General features: G+C 38.6%; 2 protein-coding genes across 3 annotated transcripts in view; one reads left to right on the top strand and one right to left on the bottom strand.

Moving 5' to 3' along the window:
• Positions 1-810: 810 nt before the first annotated feature.
• On the top strand, positions 811-19,739 carry c1galt1a (core 1 synthase, glycoprotein-N-acetylgalactosamine 3-beta-galactosyltransferase 1a). 2 transcript variants are annotated; one of them, XM_022683089.2, is made up of 5 exons: positions 859-902; positions 1,637-1,681; positions 1,976-2,139; positions 16,851-17,509; positions 19,166-19,739. In XM_022683089.2, exons 3-5 carry the CDS (start codon positions 2,001-2,003, stop codon positions 19,316-19,318), a joined length of 951 nt encoding a protein of 316 aa, XP_022538810.2. In that variant the 5' UTR covers positions 859-902; positions 1,637-1,681; positions 1,976-2,000; the 3' UTR covers positions 19,319-19,739. The 2 variants fall into 2 exon arrangements, with proteins under 2 accessions (XP_007236516.3, XP_022538810.2); XM_007236454.3 differs by lacking the exon at positions 1,637-1,681 and having other exon boundaries at positions 811-902.
• Positions 19,740-20,315: 576 nt separating this feature from the next.
• Positions 20,316-27,363, bottom strand: part of col28a1a (collagen, type XXVIII, alpha 1a) — a 35,677-nt gene continuing 28,629 nt past the window's right edge. The window contains exons 24-35 of the mRNA XM_007236460.4: positions 26,929-26,997; positions 26,763-26,831; positions 26,577-26,645; positions 26,407-26,475; positions 26,243-26,311; positions 25,967-26,047; positions 25,695-25,730; positions 25,567-25,603; positions 23,847-24,401; positions 22,359-22,516; positions 21,451-21,739; positions 20,316-20,764 (exon numbers count right to left, since the gene is read on the bottom strand). Coding sequence (XP_007236522.3) covers positions 20,592-20,764; positions 21,451-21,739; positions 22,359-22,516; positions 23,847-24,401; positions 25,567-25,603; positions 25,695-25,730; positions 25,967-26,047; positions 26,243-26,311; positions 26,407-26,475; positions 26,577-26,645; positions 26,763-26,831; positions 26,929-26,997 — 1,674 coding nt within the window. The 3' untranslated portion in view covers positions 20,316-20,591. The remainder of the gene's footprint in view (positions 20,765-21,450; positions 21,740-22,358; positions 22,517-23,846; positions 24,402-25,566; positions 25,604-25,694; positions 25,731-25,966; positions 26,048-26,242; positions 26,312-26,406; positions 26,476-26,576; positions 26,646-26,762; positions 26,832-26,928; positions 26,998-27,363) is intronic.

Below are 27,363 nucleotides of genomic sequence, written 5' to 3'. Positions count from 1 at the left end.
CCAAAACGGGAGACTTGACAGGTATGCTGTAGGTGGCATTAGTTCATGTACTTAAGTGAGCATGCTAAAGCTTAAAAAAGCGGGCTGCATCCCAATTATGTACTTTTCACATTTAATCTTAACAGTGTGAGTTAGGCAAGAGAGAACAAAACATATTAATGTACTAATCTGTTTTGTACTAACAGGAAGCTGTTGTCACAGTTGCGTGTTGTTTTAAAAGCATTACGTTTTTGCTGTATTTAAAGCAGCTGTGTATAAAAAAAAACTAGAGATCCAGACTTGAAAGTACTCTGTCAAAAATGTGACTTGAGATGAAGTTATAGTGTTTTTTAAACATCAAACTTAAGTAGAAGCACTAAAGTATTCAACACTTTTTTGTACTTAAGTATTGCAAGTAGTTTATTTTAGAATTTTCTACTCAAGTACTGAAAGTAAAAGTACAAGTATTGTGTTGTGTACTTATTACAGAAAGAAAGCAAAAGTTAATAAGGTGAATATCATATTATTTTTATATTATTTTAAATGTGTAGACTACAGCCAACTCACAACGTAGTGAAGTACAATAGTGAAGTAGTTTTACTTTGTTACTATACATCTCTGATTAAAAGTATTAAAATATTTTATTAACAAATGTAAATATTTAGCTACATGTGTTTGTTACTAGATTAAGTTATTGATGAGTAATGAAAATATGCATGTGTTGCCACAGCTCTGGAGGGCAGACCTTGTTTTACATATGGCAGGTTATTTGCTAAAGGTTTGTAAAGGCAGACTATGTAGACAAACCTTTTTTTACTTCCTCTAAGTACCTGCACTATGGGTTTGGCCACATTATAAACAGTCTTTGTGCCATGTCAGTCCTTCAGACGCCTGCCTCCTGGAGACATGTCTGTGAAAACCTGGTAAGTTTAACTGAGAAATTACACTTTCTTATTAAAAACATTTAGCTTAGTAATAGCTTTAGATTCTATTTGTTTTTTATTATATTATATTATTTTTTATGTATGCTTTATTACTTGTGTGCTGTAAATAACTTTTACCTCATTCAGGGGATGTGTGCAGTCATTTATAGCTTTCTTTTTTTTTAACACTGTTTGCTATATTATGTTGGGGTCAATCTGGAGTAAAGTGAACATGTGAAAGTAAATTATCTGTATGTAGTTAAAAACAAGACTTTACTCAGTTAAAAGTAAGAAATGGTTGTATATTTGTAAATCTTTATTTAGCTTACAAATTGCAAACTATATCGCAACCCATCAAGACCAAGGATTTTTATTTGAACAATCAAATAAGATGAGCATTGGATCAACAGTCATCAATCGATTAAGCAATTAATTAAATATTTGTTTTTTTTATTATAAAAAAGCTGAATTACATTGAATTGCGTTTTTTTCTAAGCTGATTTTTTTTTTGGTACATATGTTCTCTGAAGTCTGAGAACAAATTGTGTATAATTTTTCAAATTGACAAATTGTATTTTATTGTATAGTTTTGGTATAGTCTTATTAAATATACTGTTGTCTTCAAAAACCATGTATTTTCTTTTTTACATAATTTAAATTGTTCTTTATGCTGTATTCAAATTTTATATTAAATAGAAAAGCTACAAAATTACTAAATTAAAATATTTTTACAGTGACTATCATGGAAAGTAAAGTTCCTGGTTCAGCTGGTTGATCAGGTTAGCGCTTGACAATGCACATTATTCTAAAGATAAGTATATTGATAAAGCTCCCGAAAAGTCGCTTTACATTGTATGTACATGATTCCAGATACTGTAAATGCTCCTGTTGCTTCAATAGAAATTCAACAAATAAAAACCTTTAAAATATTAAAAACATGTTTAATCAGGAACCTGAGTTCTGTTAGATGTAAAAATATACTCATACACAAGTCACATAAAGACGATGACATATTACTAATGCTTGGTGATACTAATAACTAATACAAATATTTTGTTTTTGTTTTGTTTTAGGTCTCTTAGGTTTCTGGGTAAAACAATGAAACACTCATTCCCTAATTTCCTCTTCTTGGGTGGAATAGCGGCAGGATTTTTTATGCTAAATACTTCCATAAGTTTTTTGACAACTAATAAAGTAAATGAAATTCTATCTCCCATAACTCCTATTACAAATGTAGGTAAGTGACACATTCATTATCTTCTGCAACAGAAACTAATGGTTATCTACAGTCTGCACACCAATATACATGTCCCACACAGCATTTGTTCAGTTACCACAGACTGTAAAGTCTCCATGTGGTTAGAAACCTGCAGACTCAAAACACACATAATAAAAGTCAATGAGCAGTTATTTAAGCAAAACGTGAAAAGTTCAAAAACAGATAAGTGCTATTTAAACATAGCTTTATTTGTTTTTGCAAATTAACTTGTCATTGATATCTTCTGTTAATGTAAATGTTTAGCATAAATGTATCAATTCACCAAGTTCCTGCCTTAAATCTCTCATTTACAGAGCCTAGTGATGTTTTATTCAGTGATGTGAATACGGAATTGCTAATGCTGATAGTGCTGAGGATAGATTATTTTTTAATATTTAAAAAAATTGGGATTAAATCTCATAAATAACTTACTCTCTCTCTCTCTCTCTCTCTCTCTCTCTCTCTCTCTCTCTCTCTCTCTCTCTCTCTTCTTACACATGCACCTACACACTCACACGCACACAGCTGATCCTGTAAAGCATTCATTTCCTCATGCTGAACCTTAAGGAGAATCTTTCTTCTACCTCTTTTATATTTTAAAAATAGTAAAAAAAAAAAAAACAATAATAATAAAAAAAATAGTAAAAAATAAAAAAAAACATTGCATCATGCATGTAAATGTGTTTTATTTAAAACATAATTCTTGTCATGGTCATACGTGATATTTGGACAGTGACACTTATCTTAAGTTATCTTTTTACACCACCTTTGTGAATTTGAAATGAAGCAGTAAAGCTGTGATTACTGTCTGAAATTTCAGCTTTAATTCAAGGAGTTCAACCATTTGGAACTGCTTTTCATTGTTGCCAATGCATTCCTTCTTTTTAAAAGTATACCATATTGCTGAATAACCCATTCCTAAAGTGTTCCTGTCTCTCTGATATGTTTGATTGTTTGTTTGTTACTTTCAGAACCCTTTCTGTCCTTCCAAAATAGTTTCACCCAGAAGGAAGTGTCAGGTTGCAATGGTATTCGGAAAGAATGTAAAGGTTAGCAGGAAGAAAAAAATAAGAAAATTGTGACTGATATGGGAAAGTTTGAGCTACACATATAAAATATGTATAAAATATGTGTAATGCAACATAGCAGCCTATAGAGGTTCCTAATAATGTTGTGCAGCTTAAATATTCTGATGCAGGCTCTGAAAATACTGTAGTAGTGGTGGAACTTTTAATCGGGCATATGTCTTGCAATGTATGCGGATGAACAATGTCCTGTTGGAATAGCAGCACAAAGTTTAAACACTCACTATAAATTTATAGAGGTGTTTTGTTTTTGTGTTACTTAACTCGTCAATGCACTCCTTCTTTTTTAAAGTGTACCCAATTTGTGAATAACCCATTCATATAGTTCCCATGTCTCTATGATAGGTCTGATTCTTACTTTCAGTTTATTAACAATCCCATGGGAACAATCATTGGCATCATCACCTGTTATATCAACATAGTAGAAATTCTCATGAACAGCCGCCAAATGCAAATTTGGAATAACACTCAAGTCAGACCTTGTATCTGTATAATTCATGAAACATTAAAGCAGGGGTGTCCAAACTTTTTTTGTTGGGGGCCAGAAGGATAAATATATTTGAAGTCACGGGCCACACTCTGTAATAAAACAAATAATGAAATGTACCAATTTAAATAATACTTTTTTCCTGATTATTTCATTTACACACCATTTTACTTGACTTACTATCTTTATCTTTGACAGTGTTGTGTAAACTAAGATTTTTCAAATTGATGTTTAATTTCATGATGTCTCTTAATATTAAACTCCTTAATTGTTTTTCTGCGCTAGAAATGCGCACCCTCTCCGCTTTTAGACTCTTTGGCCCGTTTTTCTGCGCTAGAAATGCACAGCCTCTCCACCTTTTGACACCTAGTTCAAACTTTGAATCTCACATTATAAAAACCTCCTTAACAGCGGGCCAACTTTCATTCTATTTCTAAAATACCTCACGGGCCGCTCCAAAAAAGGAAACGGGCCGCAAATGTCCCGCGGGCCGTAGTTTGGACACCCTTGCATTAAAGGGTCTTTAGGTTCTTTAGGTTTCTGGAAAAAACTTTAAAATTCTTGCTCTCACGTTTTTTTCTTTTTAAGTGGAATAGCACTGGGAGTTTTTATACAAAATATTTCCTTTTTTTTCACAACAAAGCATATAATTGAGACCCTACTGTAGCGGGCTCAGTGGTTTAATACCTGGTGCTAATTGAGATGTTGAAATATTTTTTAATTGGGCGCCAGTTATTAAATTAATTTAATTAGATTAATTAATTAATTAATTAATTAATTAATTAATTAATTAATTAATTAATTAATTAATTAATTAATTAATTAATCAAATTAATTAATAACACAAGACATCTCAGGGTGTGGTTTCTACAGGTGACAGAAATTTTCATAACCAAGTTATCCAGAAAAACACACTGAAATGACAGGTTTTGTAAAATAAAAGTATTTATTAAATCACACAGATATGAGTAAATAATTCATTAAAAAGTCATAAATGTAGCCATTAGCTATCAAATCATAGTGTAGAATGATAAATGAGAAATAAAAGAACAAACACGTTATAATGCTGATATGAAAGGAATAAAGATTAATATAACTATTAAGTGAGTATTTCTAAATAAGGGTCTAAGGCATTTTAAGTCTACGAAACCAATTCTTATTTCCAACCAAGCCACTCAAAATGAGTCATCTATACTAAAGACGCTCTATTAAAGACCCGACCAAACCATGACCAACAGACACCATCTGCCGAAAGATTAAACCCAGCTCTGCCTTACTCTGAGTTGTTGAAGTGGGCCTTGGTGACATCCGCCTGGGTTGGTCGTCTGCTGCTTCACCCCGAAAAAGGATCACGTGAGCCTGTCTGCAGGGTGGTTTGACTTCCTGTGTCAGCACGGAGCCCCATGAGAACCCACAGGGAAATCCCTTCGCTCTCAGGTGGCTTGCTGGTGGCCTCCGGACCGCAGATTTCTGGGTTGGATCTGGCGGATCTCTTTTTCAGCTGTACTTTAGCTAAACTTAGATGGAATAATGCTTGGCTTCGTAGATTGTAAAATAACCTTAGATATTTTAACTAGGATAGCTAATATTAATATACTTGAAGATTAAATGCACTAGTCTAAGAAAACTAACTTAAGATGACTAAACTAACAGTCTATCCTTCCTCCATCTCTGGGCTCCCTAACCTCTCTCCTCTAACTGTTTTCCTCAACTCATCTTCTCCAACTCCTTCTCCCACTCCTTCTCTAACTGCTTCTCCTCCAACTGCTCTGACCTGAACTCCCAAAACTCAACTGGCAACTGAACTAAAACTGTGTCTGCCCAGTTTACTATTAGTCTCTGTGGCCTGTTTGGCCCCTGAGCTATGATTGGCCCTGTGGCCCAAATGTCTGTGTTTTGATTGGTCTAGGAGCAATTTCAAACTTTGGTGGGGATTCACAAAGGGCCATAAACCCCCCCCTCCTCACATGGTCAACATGCTTCAGCATTTTTCTAATAGATCAAACCAAAAGAAAACTCAATTAAACAGTGGATCAAAATACCTTTTTCAGCATATCAGTTTGTGAGGATAAATTCAGGAAACAAACAATCTTACAATTGAATCACAATAAATGTAATATATATATATTTTGCCCACAAACAGTTTTGTAATACTCAAGATAATCTTAGGAATACAATGATGGATGGTACTCTGTCAGAAAGAGATCAAGAGTCATGTTATTATTTAAACCCAATTAAATCACTTAAAAGATAATACATGGTTAAACCACTGATAACCAAATAAAGCTAAATTATCAAATGCTAGTTAAACCTTGTTGATTCAGACTTGAATGTGTAGGAGAATTTAATCAGGACACATCCAAACACATATACCATATACCAGACACATATACCATTATCTAGTAAACATTCTATAAAACACCTTTTTTATATAGTCAATATATATGTATTTTAAGCAAAATCTTCTCAGTGAGAAATTCCTCTTCTCTGCTGAGTGTTTAGATAAGCGGCTGGTCCTTGCCTGTCTGAATTTACGACGGTGGGGGAGGTTGGTGAACAGAGAGAGAGACACACTTACAAACGGTCAATGGAATTTCCAAGCTTAGAACATTTCTCTTAATTTCATTAATCTTATTTCTAAGTGATTGTAGAAATAACTAGGCACAAACCCCTAAATTGGTATAATATTTGGTGAATTAACAATTTCCAAGGAATTAATTAAGTTTTGACACTCTCTTAAGTCCCGTAGTCCCGTCCTTGTCCTGGTGATTGTGCTGTTGGCAAAACCACAATTGTGCACAGTTCCAGATGTTTAAACATTAACGGTCCTAAATCCAGATTTACGACTGACAGCGTCTGAAGGAATGTCAAAAAAGAATTTAAAAATGTTTACCCTGACTTGCATTTAGGGTTCTCGAGCGAGGCTGAGTGAAGAAATAGTCAGGAAATGTCATTTTGAAATTTAAGGCTGTTTGAAAAAGATAACTCCAAGGCTTTTAGAGTGTTCTGGGGGTTGAAGTTCCTTATAGACCATAAAGTGGGGGTAGTGTGTGTGTGTGTGTGTGTGTGTGTGTGTGTGTCCAAGCGATGCAGGAATCCTCTGTTTAATCCACTACATTCCCCCCCCATCGATCGATGGGCCACTGGACGTTGGGTCATCGGTCGATGTCAACGTGGATTTCTGTAGACAGAGCATGTTAGGGTACATCTTTCATGCAATTGGTGTCTTGTTGGTCATGCTTTCTTAAGACAATCTACTACAAGGTCGCTGACAGAGTTTTTGGTCTAAGGGATATACAATTTCTCTGATGATCAGTTTTTTGTTGTAGCTATTGGCTTTTGGTTCTGAATAAAATAGTTAATTTAATGTGATAGTGTGGCAACAAGCATATGAAAGGGTCACAAATAGTTTGCTAGCTATTTGTTCCTTTATAACTTTATCAAGACAACCTACCCATAAGGTATGCTTCAATAATTAGCCACTACTTAGTCAACAATTGAGAACAATATAGCGGAGCAAACGTAGTCAGAAGGGAAACAAAATATGTTTTGGGCACCTGAAGAGAGGAGAAAAAAAAAATTGGCACCCCCCCTTCTCCACGTATTTATTATACTGCTATGCTAATGGTTTGAAATGGTGATTCAAACTCTAGGTTTAACAAAATATCCAATTTGTTGTGGGTTATGCTACTCGGATAGGTGAGTTCCAGACAATGAATGTGTGGTACGTTCTCAATTTAACAATTGCGTCAGGCCAGAAAATGGTGGACAATGAACACTCAGTGTGTCTAAGTATTTGGCCCAGTATTATGATTTAACCTAGGGCATTATTGGTCCCGACTTGTCCCATGGGGCTTTTGCATAGTTTAATTGGGTTACAGTGAACTTGTTTGAGAATCAGTTTAATAAAACACTGACGATGCGGGATTTGGTTCCAGATGCGAGGCAGTTTGTCTGCCTTTGCCTGAGGACCAAACCAATGAGACCTGAGCTCGCGAATTGTTTTGCCAGTGCTGTGCTGGGACCTCACCAGTAGCTTGTCAGCAGTGTAGCACAATGGTTGGTATCCAAGCGTGCTTTTTCCCAGTTTTGGGTGTTTCCGCAGTTCACCGCTAGAACGGTGAGATATACCAACACCTGAGAAAGTGTGGTTCAGCGAAAAAGTTGTGGCCTGAGCCATTTCAATAGGGTCTGGGGGACGTCCCCCCCATCTGGCAAATGCACCTGCCACAGTGATGAGACGTTTGTTCCTTCGGACAAATTTCATGAGTCTTTCGACCCAATCCATTTGTGGAATTGGCCATATACCACACAGATCTTCTGAAGATTGGGGCTGAAAACACACTAGCCTTTTTCCAACAAGTGGCAGATATGTCAATTGTGGGAATGCTTGGTGTGTTTCCCCCATCATTTTGTGGTCCACCCATGGGTGATCGAGGGCCTGGGCTAGGCTCTCCCCCCCATGGCGCTGAGGCACCACGAATGAAGATGAAGCGTGTGTATCTGGGGCATAAACAAACAGGCCCTTGAGCATCCTGAAAGACGCACAGTAAGTGGCAAGTGGATCAAGGTGAAATGCCAGTGTTCTGAAAGAAGTGTTGTCACATGCACCAATTGTCATGTTAACTTTCCATTTGATCTGAGCATTCCGAAAAGCACATCCATCTGTGTAGATGGTGGGAATGTTTTTACATTCATAAGAATCCAAAGGACTGTGTTTGTCTGGAACCACTGGTGCAGGAACAAGAAGAGAACAATCCTTTTGGTGCACGAACAGAGGATCACAGTTAGTCCGTGGCAAGGAACCTGCAGGTGTTCTGTGAACAGCTGACTTGTCAGCCCATGGAACAAAGATTTCACCGTTGACCGTTGTGTTAAGAGTGAATGACTTTCCAGCTTTTGGGTTGTACTCATCTACAGCCGTAGAGGGAGTCAATGCCCATGAACAGGTGTTTTGTTTTAGAATCATGGTAGGGGATTCTGAGGATGGTGGTTTCAGAACCCTGACAGTGAGCTTCTCATTGATTCCCGTGGAATTTGAAGGTTCAATGAGCTTGTGTGGCTCAATGTTGCTAGCAACATGATAGCATTGAACTCTATCCTGTGCCTTAGGACAGGGCAGGGGTTCGCAAACCTGTGCCCAGATTCTACGATGCTGAAAGTCAATCAATGGTTTGAACCGGTCAAGGAGGTCTTTGCCAAAGAGCAATGGGACGTTCTCCAATGGAGAAATGTGAATTGGATGGGTGAGGCTCATTGGACCGATGGCAACGTGCACCAGGGCTGCAGAATGCAGAGTGATACCAGTGTGCGAATATGGTTGAAGGTGAAGAGCACACTTTTTCAGAGGTATCTTTTTGTTGTTTCGGCGGGCTGTCGCCCTCACCTGGTCAAAAAGTGAATTTGACATCAAAGAAATGTCTGACCCTGTGTCCAAAAGAGCTTCATACCCGAACACATCTTCCAGCCTGGTGGCTAGATAGAATTTTGGTGTTGAACCTTTCTCGGTTAAGAAACCCAAGAATTGTTTAGGTGGTGGGTCCTCCAGGCTGAGGGAAGGAGCTTCCTCAGTGTGGTTGTTTTCAGCGTCTGGCTGTACAACCCAGGCTGCATTGGGGTGGATGGATTTCGCACCCCCCCAAGCAGGTTGATCAGGAGCTTGGACAATTGGCAAGAATTCAGATTCAGCATTGTCCTGCTTGCGTATTTCGTCACGAAATTGTCTGAGCAGACTGCCGTCTTTAGTGCACAGGTTAGTTGGATATGTCTCATCCTTGTGCCCTTTAGGTGGACACCAACGTTTGTGGTGCTTTGGGCTCTTTCTCCTGAGCGGAGATTGAAGTTTGCTGGAGCTCTGTGCTCGAGCATGGTGCTGTGAGTGTTTGTCATTCCACTTGCGTTTTATCCTACCTTTCCTTCGATAGGAGGGCTTTTGGTCACTTTGCTGGGCCCAATGTAGGGACGAGCGACGCCAAGAGTGGAACACTCTCTGGTTTTTGTGGTTTAACTGGGTCTTAGGTGGCATTGGAGCCTTGTGTGCCCCTTTTTGCTTGACGTGGGAGGACTGCTCATTAATTATCAGGATGTCATTTGACTCTGATTTTTTATTAATGTTTTGTTGGAACTTAGCAAATCCTCTGAGAGCCAAATCACGCAGCTGCCGGCTTGTTAGCGTACGAGGGCAGGCTGCGACTCCAAAAGAGTGACTGGTGGAGGGATGGAGGTTTCTCACGAACAATGTTTTGAAAACTTCCTCTTCCTCCATTCCAGGCTCATTTCTATAGCCGAAATAAGCTAGCCTGAGGCGGTGATAGTACTGTAGGGGTGTTTCCTGGCGTCTCTGCTTAATTGCAAGAGCTGCAGCAAGGCCGGTTTGAACAAGGTTGTTGGAGAACTCATTCTCCAAAGCCTCGCAAAGAGCAGGATAGTCTCTCTTAACCTGGGGTGGTTGGCGCTCAATGAAACGTCCAACTTCCCGACTAGAGGACACCTTAATGAGGTAGATTTTATCATCTACCGTGGCCTTGGGGAAACGGCGTAAGAAGAAGTCAATGTCGCGAAGATACTGGTGGACATCATTAGAACCGTCCGGTTCTGGTTCAAAGCGTGGGATGTTACGCGCAATTTTGTCCAAGTCTCTATCAGAGGGTGCTTGAGGATGCACAGAGGTCCCATGTGGCTGGGAACGCTGAGTGAACCTTGGTTCTACTGGCGCTTCAGCACCTTTAAGGGAGACTAGAGGGATTGTATTTGTGGATGGTTGTTGCCTAGGATCCGGAACCCCAGGGGTTCCTGATTTACCAGCTGGATTGATGGGGGAGTCTCCCTCCATCATCAGCTCAAATGTTAACTCTGTTTGGTCTCGAGTTAATTTGACTGCATTGTTAGCATGTGCTAATTCAGTTTGTAGCTCAACCTGTCTTGCAATAGCATGTTTTAGTTTTTCCTGTGACTGAGCTGCAAGTTGGGTAGCTATGTTGGCTTCCTTTTGAAGCAGCTGCACTTCGGTTTTTAGGTCTCTTTGGTTCATTTCAGACTGTACAGTTTTGTTCTCTAGGTCTGCAACTCTATCATTTAAAGTCACAATCTCTGCTTGGAGATTTTGAATGGTTTTGGAGGAAGCAGCAAGTTGATCCTGTGACAACAGCAGTTGTTTCCACAGTATTAGGGAAATCGGATCCACTTGTTGCTTGCCCTCAAGGATTTTAGATACACACTCATTGAGGCTTTTGGCAATTAGTGCATGGAGACCCCCACTGTCCATTTGTTGGACTGGGATGGTAAGTCCTGGGGGTAGACCAGCTGTAAGCTCTAAAAGAGCTTTTTCGGTGGCACACATTTTGATTTACGTAAAGCCCGTGGAATCAAACAATTTTGATGACAAACAAGTTTATTTTATGTTCGAGTCAATTAGCATTGTGCCTTTCCTAAGAAGAAAATCTGTTAAAAGTGGGCGACCTAAGGTTACAATTAGTAGATTAATTTTAAAAGAATAGTTAGATTTGTTGTCAGTGATGCTAGTGAACAGTTTAATAACTGTAGGGCACTATACACAATGTCTAAATCTAAATATGGGTATAGTTATTAACTATGTACAGGATGGGAGAATTTAACTATGTATTAAGCACAGGTGTGCTGGGTATATGGTTGAGTAACTGATAACTGGATAAGTTTTTTTTTTTTTTTTTTTTTTTTTTTTTTTATGGTTAATCAATTAATTAATTTCAATTAGTTATTAATAATTGATCTTAATCGATCAATAATTAATCTTGATTTATTTGAAGATGGTTGAATTAAATTGAAAATAATTAATTAACAAAAATTTAATTAACTTTACTTAATCACATTGATTAAAATGACCAGTTAATTATTTTATGTTGTGATTAGTTACTCAATGGAGATAGCTATTTAGCTTGGTTCAATGTAACATAAAGAGTAATGTTTGAGAGAGCAGACCTGAAATTTTAAATTAAATTAGATTAAATGAATGCAGTTATTTGTTTACTTATTTACAAACCATTTAACCCAACCACAATGCAAATTCCCTTTATTAACTTAACAAAAAGTTTGTTTGAAATTGGCACCCTCTGGCGACAGAAACTCTAAATGCACTCTACAGGATGATAGCAATTACACAAATACAACACCAGGTGGCGACACAGCTATATGGCTAAGTGGCTCCCTCTGGTGGTCAAACAAATGAAATGCACCTTTCTGCACTGTATGCAGTTAACCAAATCAAACACCAGATGGCGATGTGGCAGTGTACCCCCCCTAGTGGTGAGGGGTAGTAAAACACCCTTTGAGTTTGAGTGTAAATAGTCAGGCTGTCCACCAGATGGTGGCAGAGGCCGACTGGTGGGAGTGGTCACGCCCACTGATGATGCCACGTTAAGGACCGCCCCTTGGGTCTGGGACCTGGTCAGCAGATTTGACTGACTCAGTCGACTGTGAATAGCAGAGGAGAAGGACACGGCTGTCCGAAAGTTTAACACAGCAGCAACACACTTCACAAGATGAGCAAAGAGGATTTACATCCTGGCGTGGTTAGTTTAATCACGCACACAATAAACTTCCTGCCACTCAGGGTGGTGTTACGTAAAAGTTAGCTACTCTTTTACGCACGTGGAAGTGTCCAGTACTGCAGGATTTTACGGATTTCGCGCAAAAACCGGCAGTTTTAACTGGAGCGCGGAGTCGATGAGCCGGAGATCCGCGACTCAGACCTGCGCGAAGGCCTTATCAGATCAACACTGGCAAAATATGTCTATTTTGCCGGAAACAGTTCGAACTTTATGTAAGTACACACGTATATACACGTATATACACCCGGGTTTAAGGTTGCCCACACACGGCGGTGTGTCAACCAAGCTTATTTTACAAATAAGAGTAATGTTTTCAAGAGCGCTCGCATACCACACACATAACTGTACACGTTATACAGACACACAGGGGACCGTGCGCGCGACGCGCACACACAGCGGGGGACTGGCCAGTCCTGAATTGTAAACAAAAACACGTGTGTTTCTAACACGCTGGGTTTATGCAGTTAACTCCAGCTAGGCCAGCTAGCCAGCAGCTAACGCATTTAATAATAACAACAAAATACACTTTATTCTGCAACTTACAGCGCTATTTTCTGGAACTGGTTATGAAATGTGTATATATTCTGGTCTCGCGGCGGAGAGCCAATAAGAATATAATCCTGCCCCACGTTGGGCGCCAATTTTGTAGCGGGCTCAGTGGTTTAATACCTGGTGCTAATTGAGATGTTGAAATATTTTTTAATTGGGCGCCAGTTATTAAATTAATTTAATTAGATTAATTAATTAATTAATTAATTAATCAAATTAATTAATAACACAAGACATCTCAGGGTGTGGTTTCTACAGGTGACAGAAATTTTCATAACCAAGTTATCCAGAAAAACACACTGAAATGACAGGTTTTGTAAAATAAAAGTATTTATTAAATCACACAGATATGAGTAAATAATTCATTAAAAAGTCATAAATGTAGCCATTAGCTATCAAATCATAGTGTAGAATGATAAATGAGAAATAAAAGAACAAACACGTTATAATGCTGATATGAAAGGAATAAAGATTAATATAACTATTAAGTGAGTATTTCTAAATAAGGGTCTAAGGCATTTTAAGTCTACGAAACCAATTCTTATTTCCAACCAAGCCACTCAAAATGAGTCATCTATACTAAAGACGCTCTATTAAAGACCCGACCAAACCATGACCAACAGACACCATCTGCCGAAAGATTAAACCCAGCTCTGCCTTACTCTGAGTTGTTGAAGTGGGCCTTGGTGACGTCCGCCTGGGTTGGTCGTCTGCTGCTTCACCCCGAAAAAGGATCACGTGAGCCTGTCTGCAGGGTGGTTTGACTTCCTGTGTCAGCACGGAGCCCCATGAGAACCCACAGGGAAATCCCTTCGCTCTCAGGTGGCTTGCTGGTGGCCTCCGGACCGCAGATTTCTGGGTTGGATCTGGCGGATCTCTTTTTCAGCTGTACTTTAGCTAAACTTAGATGGAATAATGCTTGGCTTCGTAGATTGTAAAATAACCTTAGATATTTTAACTAGGATAGCTAATATTAATATACTTGAAGATTAAATGCACTAGTCTAAGAAAACTAACTTAAGATGACTAAACTAACAGTCTATCCTTCCTCCATCTCTGGGCTCCCTAACCTCTCTCCTCTAACTGTTTTCCTCAACTCATCTTCTCCAACTCCTTCTCCCACTCCTTCTCTAACTGCTTCTCCTCCAACTGCTCTGACCTGAACTCCCAAAACTCAACTGGCAACTGAACTAAAACTGTGTCTGCCCAGTTTACTATTAGTCTCTGTGGCCTGTTTGGCCCCTGAGCTATGATTGGCCCTGTGGCCCAAATGTCTGTGTTTTGATTGGTCTAGGAGCAATTTCAAACTTTGGTGGGGATTCACAAAGGGCCATAAACCCCCCCTCCTCACATGGTCAACATGCTTCAGCATTTTTCTAATAGATCAAACCAAAAGAAAACTCAATTAAACAGTGGATCAAAATACCTTTTTCAGCATATCAGTTTGTGAGGATAAATTCAGGAAACAAACAATCTTACAATTGAATCACAATAAATGTAATATATATATATTTTGCCCACAAACAGTTTTGTAATACTCAAGATAATCTTAGGAATACAATGATGGATGGTACTCTGTCAGAAAGAGATCAAGAGTCATGTTATTATTTAAACCCAATTAAATCACTTAAAAGATAATACATGGTTAAACCACTGATAACCAAATAAAGCTAAATTATCAAATGCTAGTTAAACCTTGTTGATTCAGACTTGAATGTGTAGGAGAATTTAATCAGGACACATCCAAACACATATACCATATACCAGACACATATACCATTATCTAGTAAACATTCTATAAAACACCTTTTTTATATAGTCAATATATATGTATTTTAAGCAAAATCTTCTCAGTGAGAAATTCCTCTTCTCTGCTGAGTGTTTAGATAAGCGGCTGGTCCTTGCCTGTCTGAATTTACGACGGTGGGGGAGGTTGGTGAACAGAGAGAGAGACACACTTACAAACGGTCAATGGAATTTCCAAGCTTAGAACATTTCTCTTAATTTCATTAATCTTATTTCTAAGTGATTGTAGAAATAACTAGGCACAAACCCCTAAATTGGTATAATATTTGGTGAATTAACAATTTCCAAGGAATTAATTAAGTTTTGACACTCTCTTAAGTCCCGTAGTCCCGTCCTTGTCCTGGTGATTGTGCTGTTGGCAAAACCACAATTGTGCACAGTTCCAGATGTTTAAACATTAACGGTCCTAAATCCAGATTTACGACTGACAGCGTCTGAAGGAATGTCAAAAAAGAATTTAAAAATGTTTACCCTGACTTGCATTTAGGGTTCTCGAGCGAGGCTGAGTGAAGAAATAGTCAGGAAATGTCATTTTGAAATTTAAGGCTGTTTGAAAAAGATAACTCCAAGGCTTTTAGAGTGTTCTGGGGGTTGAAGTTCCTTATAGACCATAAAGTGGGGGTAGTGTGTGTGTGTGTGTGTGTGTGTGTCCAAGCGATGCAGGAATCCTCTGTTTAATCCACTACACTACTGAAATAGGAGCTTTTTACCACTACTATTACACATGGTCTACGTAAGTTACATAATTATTTATTTTCTGCAAAGGAAAGTGATCATTATCTACAATCTGCATACCAACAAGTAATACGTCAGCATTCCTTTTAGCTCCTTTTTATCATTTTATGTCATGAAACAATGAGGGAAATGGCAATATTTAACTTTTGTTTCCAATAGTCTAATTACTTACTTACTAACGAAGAGACTGTGACTAGGACTAAACTTCCTTAGGGATAAATGCCCTAAACTCTGCCATTATGATCGGGAAATCGCTGGTTTAAATCCTGGTCATGTAGCTTGCTATCAGCTACCAGAACCCTGAGAGAGCACAACTGGCCTTACTCTGGGTGGGTAGATGGTGCTCTCTCCCCACATCACTCCAAAGAGTGATGTCGATTAGCACAAGGCGTCTGTGATCTGATGTGTCAGAACCGAGTCGCTGCTCTTTCCTCCAAGTGTGCTGTGATGCTACTCTGCAATGATGCATCAGCAGCAGTTCAAAAAGAGGTGGCGGCTGACTTCACATGTATCGGATAGGCATGTGCTAGTCTTCACTCTCCTGGTGTTGGGGCATTACTATCAATAGGGGGAGTCCTAATTAGTGCGTTGAGTAATTGGCCGTGTAAATTGGGAGAAAAATAAGACACAAATTATAGAAAAAAATCAAAAGAAGCTAATAACCTACACTTTATTAATTCGCTTGCTTTATTTCTAAACTATTGAGGTGGTGGTGTACAGAAGCTACAAACATTGTGACGCTGTCTAAATACTAGTGAATATGGGGTGGATAACCCAAAGCTTTCTTAGCACAAACGTGATTTTTATGAGGTTGAACGAGCATCAGGATCATGATCTTAATGCTGAGATGCTTTATTAGTGTTTGTATTTTTTCTACACAAACAAATTTAAAATAGGAAAGTGTAGAACAGTCATGCTAAATGTCTAGCAATCTATCAAAAGTCAAAAGTAAATTTGCTTTCATTTGTATTTGCACTTCTCATCGTCTCATTCCAACTCTCGTCGTATTCAAATGCTTCTGAAATGTTGTTTGAAGTTGATATTTCCTTCCAGTAAGCAGCTATGTGCGTGTGTTTATGATAAAGGGTGAGGTATTTTACACCTCTATCCAAAATCTAACACGCCCCATTCATCATATTGATCTAGCTTTCCTGAAAGCATTAATTAGGTGTATTAGGAAGGATTGATTAGTGGATGTAGCTATAGTCTGATGGGAGGTAGCTCTTCAGGAGCAGGCTTAGTGAGCATTATCTTTAGGATTTATCCATTTCTGGTCTGTGTGTTTATCTGTATGTATTTTGTGATAAACTCTGATTGTAGGTCAGTGCTCCCTGTCCGTTTCCTGTGTGGGAGCAGAGTTTAAAAACAAAGATGTGGTCATAATATTTTTGTTCAAAACATGTTTTGTTTTCTAACATGTTGTTCTTTTTTTATTTCATATAGACATAAGCGTTGCCACAAATCTCACCCAGAGAGTCAGGCTGTTATGTTGGATTTTAACAGCACCCCAGTTCCTGGAATCTAGAGCCAAGCATGTCAATGCTGCCTGGGCCAAACGCTGCAATATAGTGCTGTACATGAGCTCAGAGAATTCAGACTTCCCTACAGTGAAGCTCAATGTGTCTGAGGGCCGAGATCAACTCTACTGGAAAACCATCCGGGCCTTCCAGTACCTCCACCAACATCACCTGGATGATGCGGACTGGTTCCTCAAAGCAGATGATGACACGTTTGTTGTTCCTGAGAACCTGCGCTATTTGTTGTCAAAATACAACACAGAGGATCCTGTCTATTTAGGCCGCAGGTTTAAGCCATTTATTGCTCAGGGTTACATGAGTGGTGGAGCAGGGTACGTCCTGAGCAGAGAAGCACTGCGGAGGTTTGTGGCGGGACACGCAAGCGGACTCTGTACTCACTTCTCAGAAATTGAGGACATGGCTTTGGGCAGATGCATGAGGACCATGAATGTTTCACCTGGTGATTCCAGAGATTTCCTAAAAAGGCAAACCTTTCACGCTTTTCCTCCAGACAAACACATGGATAAGCTGTCGCCTAACAAGTGGAACAACTACTTTTTGTATGAATACTACAAACATGTTGCGGTAAATATGGTTATATGATATATAAAACTGACCCCATTTTCCATATATTTGCATAGTCAAACAAAACATATAATTTGTTTTTTCAAACAAACAAAATGTTGAAAAGTGTGTAGTAGGCCTGTGCTGGTGACGGAATCCTCTTTATATCTTTTTAAAAACAATGTGGAAGAAAAGGTTAATTGTAAATACGGTTCCAACACACTGCAATTCAATCCTTAAGCAAAAGAACAAAAGAGCATTCACAGTGTGGCCGCTATACAAGATTCGCTAAAACAAGATTCAGGAGATTCAGCAGTTAGCTTTACTGTTCCTTTTGCTGTGCATAAAACAGCCTTCAGCTATTTCAGCAGAGTAGATTAAAGCCTTTAAATTGAATGTTTATTTTTAAATTGAAGGTGATGAAAAGATACAAATTTGCCCGATTACTCTGAGAATGTAAATGAAGTGTAAGTCAGTCACTTGTGGATATAAAATAAACCTAATCATTATAAATACAATATAATAAAAATAAACATTTTTAAAAAGAGGCTACCCAAACATCTAAGTTAAAAACCAGTGAGTCAAATTATGAGATACAAACATGGCATAGGCAAAAAAGCGCAGTGCAAAAACAAGCGTAGATGACAGACATGCAAAGTGCAACCAGAGTAAACAGCCAAACACAAAAGACAGACATTAAAGAGAAATACTTTCAGTATCATTCACTGAATGAGTAATATTGAGATTTATACAACCTCACAAGCTGATTGGTTGAGAAGTTTCCTAACCGTGCTGATATTTGTGATAACAGCACAGCCTTCTCACACTAAGTCTGTATTACTCTGTGGACGCGTTGCTGAGTTCATCACCTTCAGCAGCAGCAGCAGCAGCAGCATTAGCTTAGCACAGGCTAGTGCCTGCTGGCTCGTAAATCCATCAGTCACCTCGGCCGCAGTCTGACAGCTGAAACTGTAACCAGCCAGGCTAAGCTAAGCTAAGCTCATGCTGCGCTAAAGCAAACTTCACCAACCTAACCACAGTCCTGCAGGCGCAGCTGTCCTGCCAGCAAGCTAACCACCCAGCAAACAGGCAGAAATGCTCAGAAATGTGCAGCTTTCATGTGAAGACGCCTCCGCTGAGCAGAAGAGGAGAGTTTCAGAGTTATTTCATGGCCCTAATGTTTACCAACCCTTTACTAACCCCCTTAATCCCCAAGTTTGATTTTAAGCTAAAGTTCATGGTGTTAGACTGTATAAACCATATGCCATTTTGTAGATACAGTTCTGTTATAGTTTACTTGTTGTGGAACCACTTTTTGGCAGAAGGAACAGTCCGTATTACAGCATATTTAGCATATTTATTATCATTTTTTATTTTCTTTATTCATTTTGTAAAAAAGAAACTTTTGTATAAAAGGAATAGAACAGTCAATATTATGTGTTAGCAGGAATAATATCACGGCTGTGAAGATCTACGACGTTTATAAAGTCATTAGATCAGAATTGTCCAATCTTACCTGTAAAGGGCTGCAGGTTTTCATTTCAGCCACTTTCATCCAGCTACTGTTTTGATTTTGTTATTGGCCTGCTGACATAATGAATCAGAAAGGCTAAAATCTTAATCTCTGATTGTCCTTGTTTTAATCACTGATATTTTGTTGGTTTGCTTGCGTTCTAGGGTCCTTCATGCTGCTCAGATTTTGCAGTGTCCTTTCATTACATTCACCCAGTGGAGATGTACACCCTGCAGTACTTCACCTACCATCTCCGCCCGTATGGATACAAGCACAGACTTGGAGCAGAATTTGCTGCACATAATAAAACTGTATGATATTCTCTGTCTTTTTTGTAGTATTTATCACTGCTTTTATGGAGATGCGGATTTTATTTTCCAGCAGGAGCAGCCTACACTAAATAGTTGTGTGTTTCTATTTTTTTTATGTATACATTTTTTATTCTCCTTTTAGGCCCACTCATATAATTTTTTACAACAAAAATGTACTTTATTTATTCTTATATGAATCCATTCATGAAGGCACTTAAAAAATCCAATAGTAAACAACTTAACTGATGAAATGATGCTTTCTCCCATCTGTAACGGACTGTTGTAGTAGAAGAAGAAGAATATGAATAATAATGGATATTTTTCTTACTATTATTGTTTAGTTACTAGTAAATGTCAGATCTTTTTATACAATCTAAATACTGTATATGTGTATCATATATTTATTTTATTAAATTGCAGAATAGGTTTTTGTTTATTTACTTTATTCCCATATATATACAACTCTTTGCAATACAACTTTACAGAGATGTGGACAATAACTGATAACTAGCCCCATTGTTATACTGCCAAAACAGACATGAACTAGAGAATCTGCATCTGGATTTTTTGTTTTACACACTCAACATCCATTCATATGTTATGATATTACACTGAGAAATAATGTAACTACAGCATACATTCATTCATTCATTCATTCATTCTTTCTTTCATTCATATAAGATATATAGTAATGAACACAGAAATACATGTGTGGTTTTCAGAACACTGATATAGCATTTAACAAAAGTAATTTTATAGTTGCACATAACCTTAATCTGTTTCTGGAAAAATGATAAAACAGCACCTTCATTTTTTCCTGTAAAAAATATTATACACAGACTAGCTACAACACAGTATACTTTACACATTTACCATATAGTTACAGACCAGTTAATAGCATTTCCTAATAAAATATTGATAATATCTTGGACAAATTGTATTTACACGGTTTAAGAATAAATGAGTAACTGTAGGCACTTGTAAACCATATTATACCCATTCATAAAAATGAAAGATTTTATTTTTATAAAAAGTGTAAGAAGCAAACTTCTAGAAATGTGAAGTCTAAGCCTTGTTAGTCATTTAAACCATATTTTTAACCTGGTGGCTAATGCTGGCCTTGTTATTTCCCTCTCAGACGAGAAAAAAGAAATTAAATAGTTCACATATGTGTACAGTGCATTCAAGTCAATATAACCTAAAAGTATCCACAAAAACTGCTGCACTGAAAATGATGACTCGTAAAGAACGAGACACCTGGAGCGTGGCGAATGTTCGGTTATGTTCGTACACAAGTCTTCTTGCAGCTGTCATGTGATTCGAAGCGGTTGCTGTTGCCCTGGCAACCACCATACCAGAACTGGGCGCAGGCATTGGCTTCTGGGTCGTAGTACCAGTATATCTCGTAGTTCCTGCATGGCCCAGGGTCTAATCGCTGCCTACAGTTTGCGCCTGTAAATGAACACACATCATTTTTCCCATCAGTAGGTTATAATTAAACCCTACAAGATCGCAGAGAGAATAGGCTGGGTGTGTTGAATGCGCAGTATTTACAGTATTGCACAAACCTGATTTACAATACACACACCCACAAGCATGTGTGAAAATGATCGTCATTATTTTGTACTCTATTATAATAAATACAAGTGAACAATGCACTGTGTCTGCTGAAACCAAAGGATGGTTTTCCAAATTATATCAATACCTTAACTGCTACTCACCCTGATTTTGGCATGCCATAATAATTACATCATCAACTTACAGTACAACATGTGCTTAACTTTAACTCACACTGTAGACACTGGGGAGCAGACCTGGCTCGCAGTCTTTGCTCTTATTCATTCCAAAGGTGCTGTATCAGGTTGAGATTGGGCCTACTGCATGTCCAAAATCTCTTATCATGCTGAAGCATTTAAAGTGTCATTATATTATTTTTTTATTCATTTTAAAATGTCTAGTTGTGGTCTCTAGAATGAATGAATGCCATGTGAGTGTTTTTTTGTTCTTCCATAGACCCATAGATTGAAATAATGCCATGTGAGCTTATTTTTTTCCATAGATCTATAGAATGAATGAATGCCATGCAAGCTATTATTTTCCATAGATCTACAGTAACAGATATTATAGGAGATGTGTACCTGGTATAAAGCTGTCTGGCTGTCGGGGGGGTGGTGGAAGCTGTGGAGGGGAGCTTCTCTCCAGGTCATGCATCCAGTTACTGGGGGTATGTTCACTCGGACCCATCACAGAAACGGCAGGTGACTGTAGATTGGCTCTGCTCCTTGATGATGCTGCTGCGAGCTCATGGAGCTCGCTTGCTGGCCCCTCAAAAAACACCAAACTTCTGCCATTTTCAATTTCATTATCAGCACTGCCATCGTCTCCCCGAGGAGGAGAGGGAGTCTTGGGCTTCAGTGGGAATTCAGGCTGGAGGGAACAGAGATGTGTTGAAGTTAAATCCGGGATAACTAGTTGATGGGGTGAACCTTTTGATTTTAAACACTGGTGATGCTGGTAACATGTTATCTTGTTTTAAGTTACTTACAGAAACATTAACTAACTATTAACATAACTATTTTCCGCATTCATTTGTAAATTAAATCACTGTCAGAAAAAAATAAATGCAAGAAGGACTGTACAAGTAAGGAAGAGGCTAAAATGTCATGGATTAGAGGCTAAAAGGCAATGCTAGAAGGACTGAATTAGAGAACAGGAGCTAAAAGATAATGCTAAGAGTAATGAAAACAGGAGAATAGCTGATTAGGAGGACTGGAAAATGAAGATAAGGCTAAATACCTGCAACTCCACCCACCCTGTTTTATACAATAAACTTTCACAGGTGTATGATAGTGGCGTTAAGCATGACTGTTTACGAGGTTGGAAAGCTGTAGTTAAAGTCATTTTAAATCCCCGCTCAGAATTGTATGTGATATGTTATTTTGTAAGTTGGCAAAATATCCAAATGTTATTTCAAATAGGTGAAGGTGCTTCAGTTGCTACTTTTCAGTGTGCTGTAAAATATAAACAATAGACATGTTCCCCTCACCTCTGTGCCAGCTGTGTGGAAGTTATTATCATAAGTAGATGTCTCTGGACTCTCTAGTGTGGGCTCAGGGCTAAGTGGGAATAGACCATTCCGATCTGGACCAAATAACCCTCCATCACCATGTTCACAGATATGACTTAGTAACTTACTTTCCAAGGCTGTGAAAACAAGGAGTGTAGATTTAGGTATAGATACAGCAGACATTTTTTTTAATTAGCAAGTGCTACATTGTTTGTTTGAGCTATCAGTAATTGTCCTATAAATCAACACTGGGTGTGTCCTATTGCTAAACTGTAAAAAGTAAACTTGCAATAAGTGTTTTCACTGATCTCATGTACCGTATTTTTCGGACTATATAGCACACCGGATTATAAGGCACACTATCAATGAACGTCTATTTTCTGTTCTTTATTATACATAAGGCATATCAGATTATAAGGCACTTTAAGTGACATCAGTAAGGATGCATATATTGAAGTGAGTGTCACCATGTTTCCCTTTTAATGGGGAAGCTGGAGAAAACATCCAAGTTAAAAAAACTGCAATTCTTTAAAAAAAAACATTTACTTTTAAAATCTACACATATTACTCCAGAAAAACCCAAATGTTTATTTGGGTGAGTAAAGAGCTTACGTTTATTTATAGTAAGCTTAGAATTCCAGTATCCAGGGTGAACACGGTTGGCAGCATAGCCAGCTGTGATTAGCAGTGCTAGCCAGCCCCAGTTAGCTGCACTACCCAGCCTGGGTTAGCTGCATAGCGAGATGCGGTTAGCAGCGCCAACATTGTCTCGTTAGCTAAGAAGCTTGTAGCTCTGTTTACACCAGCTAGTTAACGTTAGCTATCTTCTGTAAGTAACTATAGGTTTAAAGGTGGATTCCGTGTTTTACAGAGACCTTAATATACATTATGGGAGCATGGTTTGACAAGGCAGCTCAACTCGACAGAACACCCGTCAAAGCGGGCACTGTTTGTGTCGGACTTTATGATATATAGTGGACTCTGGGGCTTTGACGTGGTTAAACTGTCCAATCACTGAATCACCAAGTCAGAGGTAAGAGTTTGGTAGCATTAGTTTAGCTGAAAGAAAGGTTATTAATGCCTCTGCTCGCCCCGCGGCATTGATAACATTCCTTTCTCATGCAGCATCAGCGTATCGTTCCTAGGTTTCATTGTGGTGTGACTGGTTTCGCAGCATTTCAAAGGCTGGCTTTTTTTATGTATCTGTGGCTGTCAATCTGCTATACGTTTGTTTATTAAATAGCACATGTTGTTTTTTTGATATAAGTGTTTCTGTTTTTGTTGTATTTGTAAAATGTAGCACACAGTGTTTTAATGTCATGGTTTTAATTTGATAGCCACTTTTAATTCTTGGCCACTGTAAGTACTTAATATTTTATACTAATAAAATACATTAGGATAGATTCCTGACTGAATGACTGAAAAAACAAGTCTAAATTTTAAGTGTTTAAGGGTTTCAATACTTACTGGACAGGCTGATAAAGTCATTGATCAGGTGGACGTGCTCCTCATTTGGATATGACGCCATGTAGTTCATCTCGTTCTCAAACTGCTGGTACCGTGGGTCACCACGATTCATCACTCCAATAACGAATATCTCTATGTCGGCAGCGTGCGCCTCTTCTACAGCTTCGCCCAGCGGCACTCTATCTCGTCTGTCTGCCAGTCCATCTGTCAAAACCACAGCAACCCTCTTGACCCCTGGACGGGAGGCCTGGAAGAGGCCTGTGGCACGGCGGATGGCACTGCCCGTGAACGTGCCCTCTCCCAGGTAGGGCATGTTTCTCACTGCGGCCTTTACTCTGGCCTGGTCAAACAGCTGCAGCAGGTCGACCACCACCATGTCTATGTAGCTGTACACCACCACCCCTACCCGGGTAACCTCTCTGCTCACAGATACACGGTCAACCAGCGAGTTTACAAAGTCTTTCACAACCTCGAAGTTCTCTGGGCCCACGCTCTCCGAGCTGTCAATCACAAACACCAGCTCCAAGGGACTCTCCCTGCACTTCAGACCGCAGCCTGAAACAACGAGACATACAGAATCTGTCTAAAGCCTGGATACTCTAAAAAAAGCTCTTTTTGTACACACTGGAAGCCTTATTGTTCAATTGAGATTTTTTTTATAGATAGTATCTTCCAGATTTTATGCTTTGTGTAGAGAATTTAGATCCCTCTCTAAAATGTCTTCTTACAACATTCTTAAAATTGAAGTAATACAATACACTGCAAAAATGTTATCTTAGCAAGAGAAATTCCATTAAATCTAGTCTAAATATCCTATAGCTTTGTTGTTTTTAGACTGTTGATTTTCAAGTAATTTTTATTTGTTTATAATAGTCTACTGAACATGTTTTCTTGAAAATGGCTTAATTATGCATTGTGTCTTATATCAATCAATCAAAAGAGATTATCAATGCTACAAAACATATATAACATTCTCAACATGGGGAAACTAAAGATTTAGGAGAACATATATTTTTTTCCAGTGTAAAAACTTCAAACAAAATTCAAACTTCAAAAAAGCTTCTTTATACTTACACATACACATAATTTTACAAAAAGGGTTTAAATAACTATTGCAGCACCCTTATTTTTAAGCATGTAAACATAATTCCTTTCAAAAGAGATACAAATTTGTTGCAGCTAATTTTTGAACACTGGCTGCACGATAGATTTTTTCTTACTGCTGGTCTAAGCCACAATTGTAGTCAAAATAAATAGAAAACATAGAAAACATAATACAAATAAAATATATATTTAAATTAGTAATGCATTAATACATTTTTATCAACCAAGTGCGAGGCTGGGTGAGTAAGTTTCACCTTTTTTAACCAGCGTTTTTTTTTTTTACAGCCTGTTAACATCTCGCTGCATTTATAAACTTTCTGATGTCTCCGGGTTCAGTGGGCTCTAAGGAGCTCGGGATCAGCAGGCACCACTGAACTTGTGCTGGTCTTAGCAGCAGTGTAGGGCAAGAAGCGTGACGTTAGTCCCACCAGAGCTCTGCTGATTCTTACAGAGTACTTCATAAATTAACAAAGTATGGTTTTCTGAGCTTCTGATGTTTAGAAGGTTGCCAGTTTACCAGTATCAGTATTCATGCATTGCTTATTTAAATACAAAACTATATAGCTGATTCTAATTAACTATAAACAGTTTGGCAGGTGTGTGCATGTGACATTACCACAGATTTCCCTGATTATTTTGATCACTTCTTCTCTCTGTGGGGAAAATTGAAAATAAAATCAGTTCTGGATCAGACTGAAAAGTTTCTTTAACAGAACATTCTCAAAAACTGTGCTTTGCACTTACTGAGAGACCTGGGTCCCCTTTCTCTCCAGGTTCCCCCTGCAACAAAAACAGTTATAATATGAGATTTTTCTATAGTATTTTTGGGGTTGATACAGTGACTAAGACAGTTATTACAAGATAAGTCAACTAACATTTTTCCAGTATCCAGCTCTTTTTTCACAAGATGATGATTGTATCAACAGTTATGGTCTTGAGTAAACAGAGAGCACCATTTAATGCATACAGATATCAGATATATATATATATTTTTCTCAATAGAACAATAATAATACCGCTGGTCCTGTTTGTCCAGATGGCCCAAAATCCCCTCTGTCTCCTTTTCTCCCACGTTCACCCGACAGACCTCTGTCACCCTGAACCAATTGAAAATATTTAGTCTTTCAACAGCAACAGTTGTATTTATCCACACAAGTGTGGCTCTTTGGTCAGAAGTTGGCCACTGGTCAAGGGCTAGAGTATGGCTATCACAAACTGGGCATTGACAGATGTTCCAAATTAGGTAAGTGTACAGTGATGCTATGATGCATTAAAAATCATCTTTCTAGCACCTTCTCTCCAGGGAGGCCGTCTCCCGGGGGTCCTCTTGGGCCTGGTGATCCTTGAAATCCTGGCTCCCCCTGAAATCTCAGGTACCGTTAGTCAAGAGTCTAAAGGATTACCACAAACCCTTTAAACTTTCAATATCAATAAAGCTAATGGCTAACAGTCTTACCTTTGGCCCTTGAATGCCCTCTCCAGGTGCACCTGATGGACCTGGAGGGCCTTGCTGGCCAGTCGCACCCTTAAAAGTGATCCAACAAAAACATTATAGGCAAACATATTCATTCCTCTATTAACCTAAAGAAATAATAATCTGAAAGACTTTTCCTAGTGTTGACTCACCTTTGGTCCAAAAAGACCTATTCCAGGTGATCCGGGAGGGCCAGAAACCCCAGGTATTCCTCTCTCTCCCTATTAACACACACATTATTTAGGTTATGTTAAGGTTTATAGTTTTCAGAGAGTTCTGAGAGTGTTGTTCTCAAGTCACAGTTGATTATGGTTAACAGGAATGCCATGTTTCAATACCTTAGGTCCTGGTATTCCTTTGCCTTCTGGGCCCATTTCCCCTGGTGGTCCTCTCAACCCTGGAGGTCCCTATTGTCAGAAAAATAGGAAAATTAAGACGAGATTACAAAACATAGATTTTCCCCTCTTATATTACCCTCATATTTCTTAGAGCGTTACTACACACCTGAACCCCAGGGAAGCCCTCTCCCTTTATCCCTTGTGGCCCAGTTGGCCCAGGTGGTCCTCTGTTACCCTAAAAGAAAGCCAATAGAGATATAAAATAATCCCAGAAAAGGCTTTAAATGCATCTTGATAGTCTGTGAATCTGTGCATTAAGCAAACAATCTTGCCCAATCCCATTTCACCCCTTGGCCCTACCACTTTGCCCTACCCCTCCTTTTTTGAATGTGCACGTCTAGGGGTAGGGTGTCCCGATTCTTGTTAGGCTGGAGGGGAGGATGAAGTGTTAGGGCTACATGACCCTTCAAAATCTTATTTTTAGAGGCACACTCCAAATCAAGGGTATAAGAGTCGCTGGCAAGATGGCAGCTAAAGCGAGCAAAGAAACACAGAAATGTACATATTTTGTTTACTAAAATTATATAAGATATACTATTTT

This window comes from Astyanax mexicanus, chromosome 3 (genome assembly GCF_023375975.1).
Source record: "Astyanax mexicanus isolate ESR-SI-001 chromosome 3, AstMex3_surface, whole genome shotgun sequence".
Taxonomy (NCBI): Eukaryota; Metazoa; Chordata; class Actinopteri; order Characiformes; family Acestrorhamphidae; genus Astyanax; species Astyanax mexicanus.
This window is presented reverse-complemented; position numbering and strand designations above follow the sequence as displayed.

Coding starts and splice junctions, on each gene's coding strand:
- c1galt1a (XM_007236454.3), top strand. Junction 2,140..16,850: donor AACTCCTATTACAAATGTAG/GTAAGTGACACA, acceptor TATTTCATATAG/ACATAAGCGTTGCCACAAAT. Junction 17,510..19,165: donor AATACTACAAACATGTTGCG/GTAAATATGGTT, acceptor CTTGCGTTCTAG/GGTCCTTCATGCTGCTCAGA.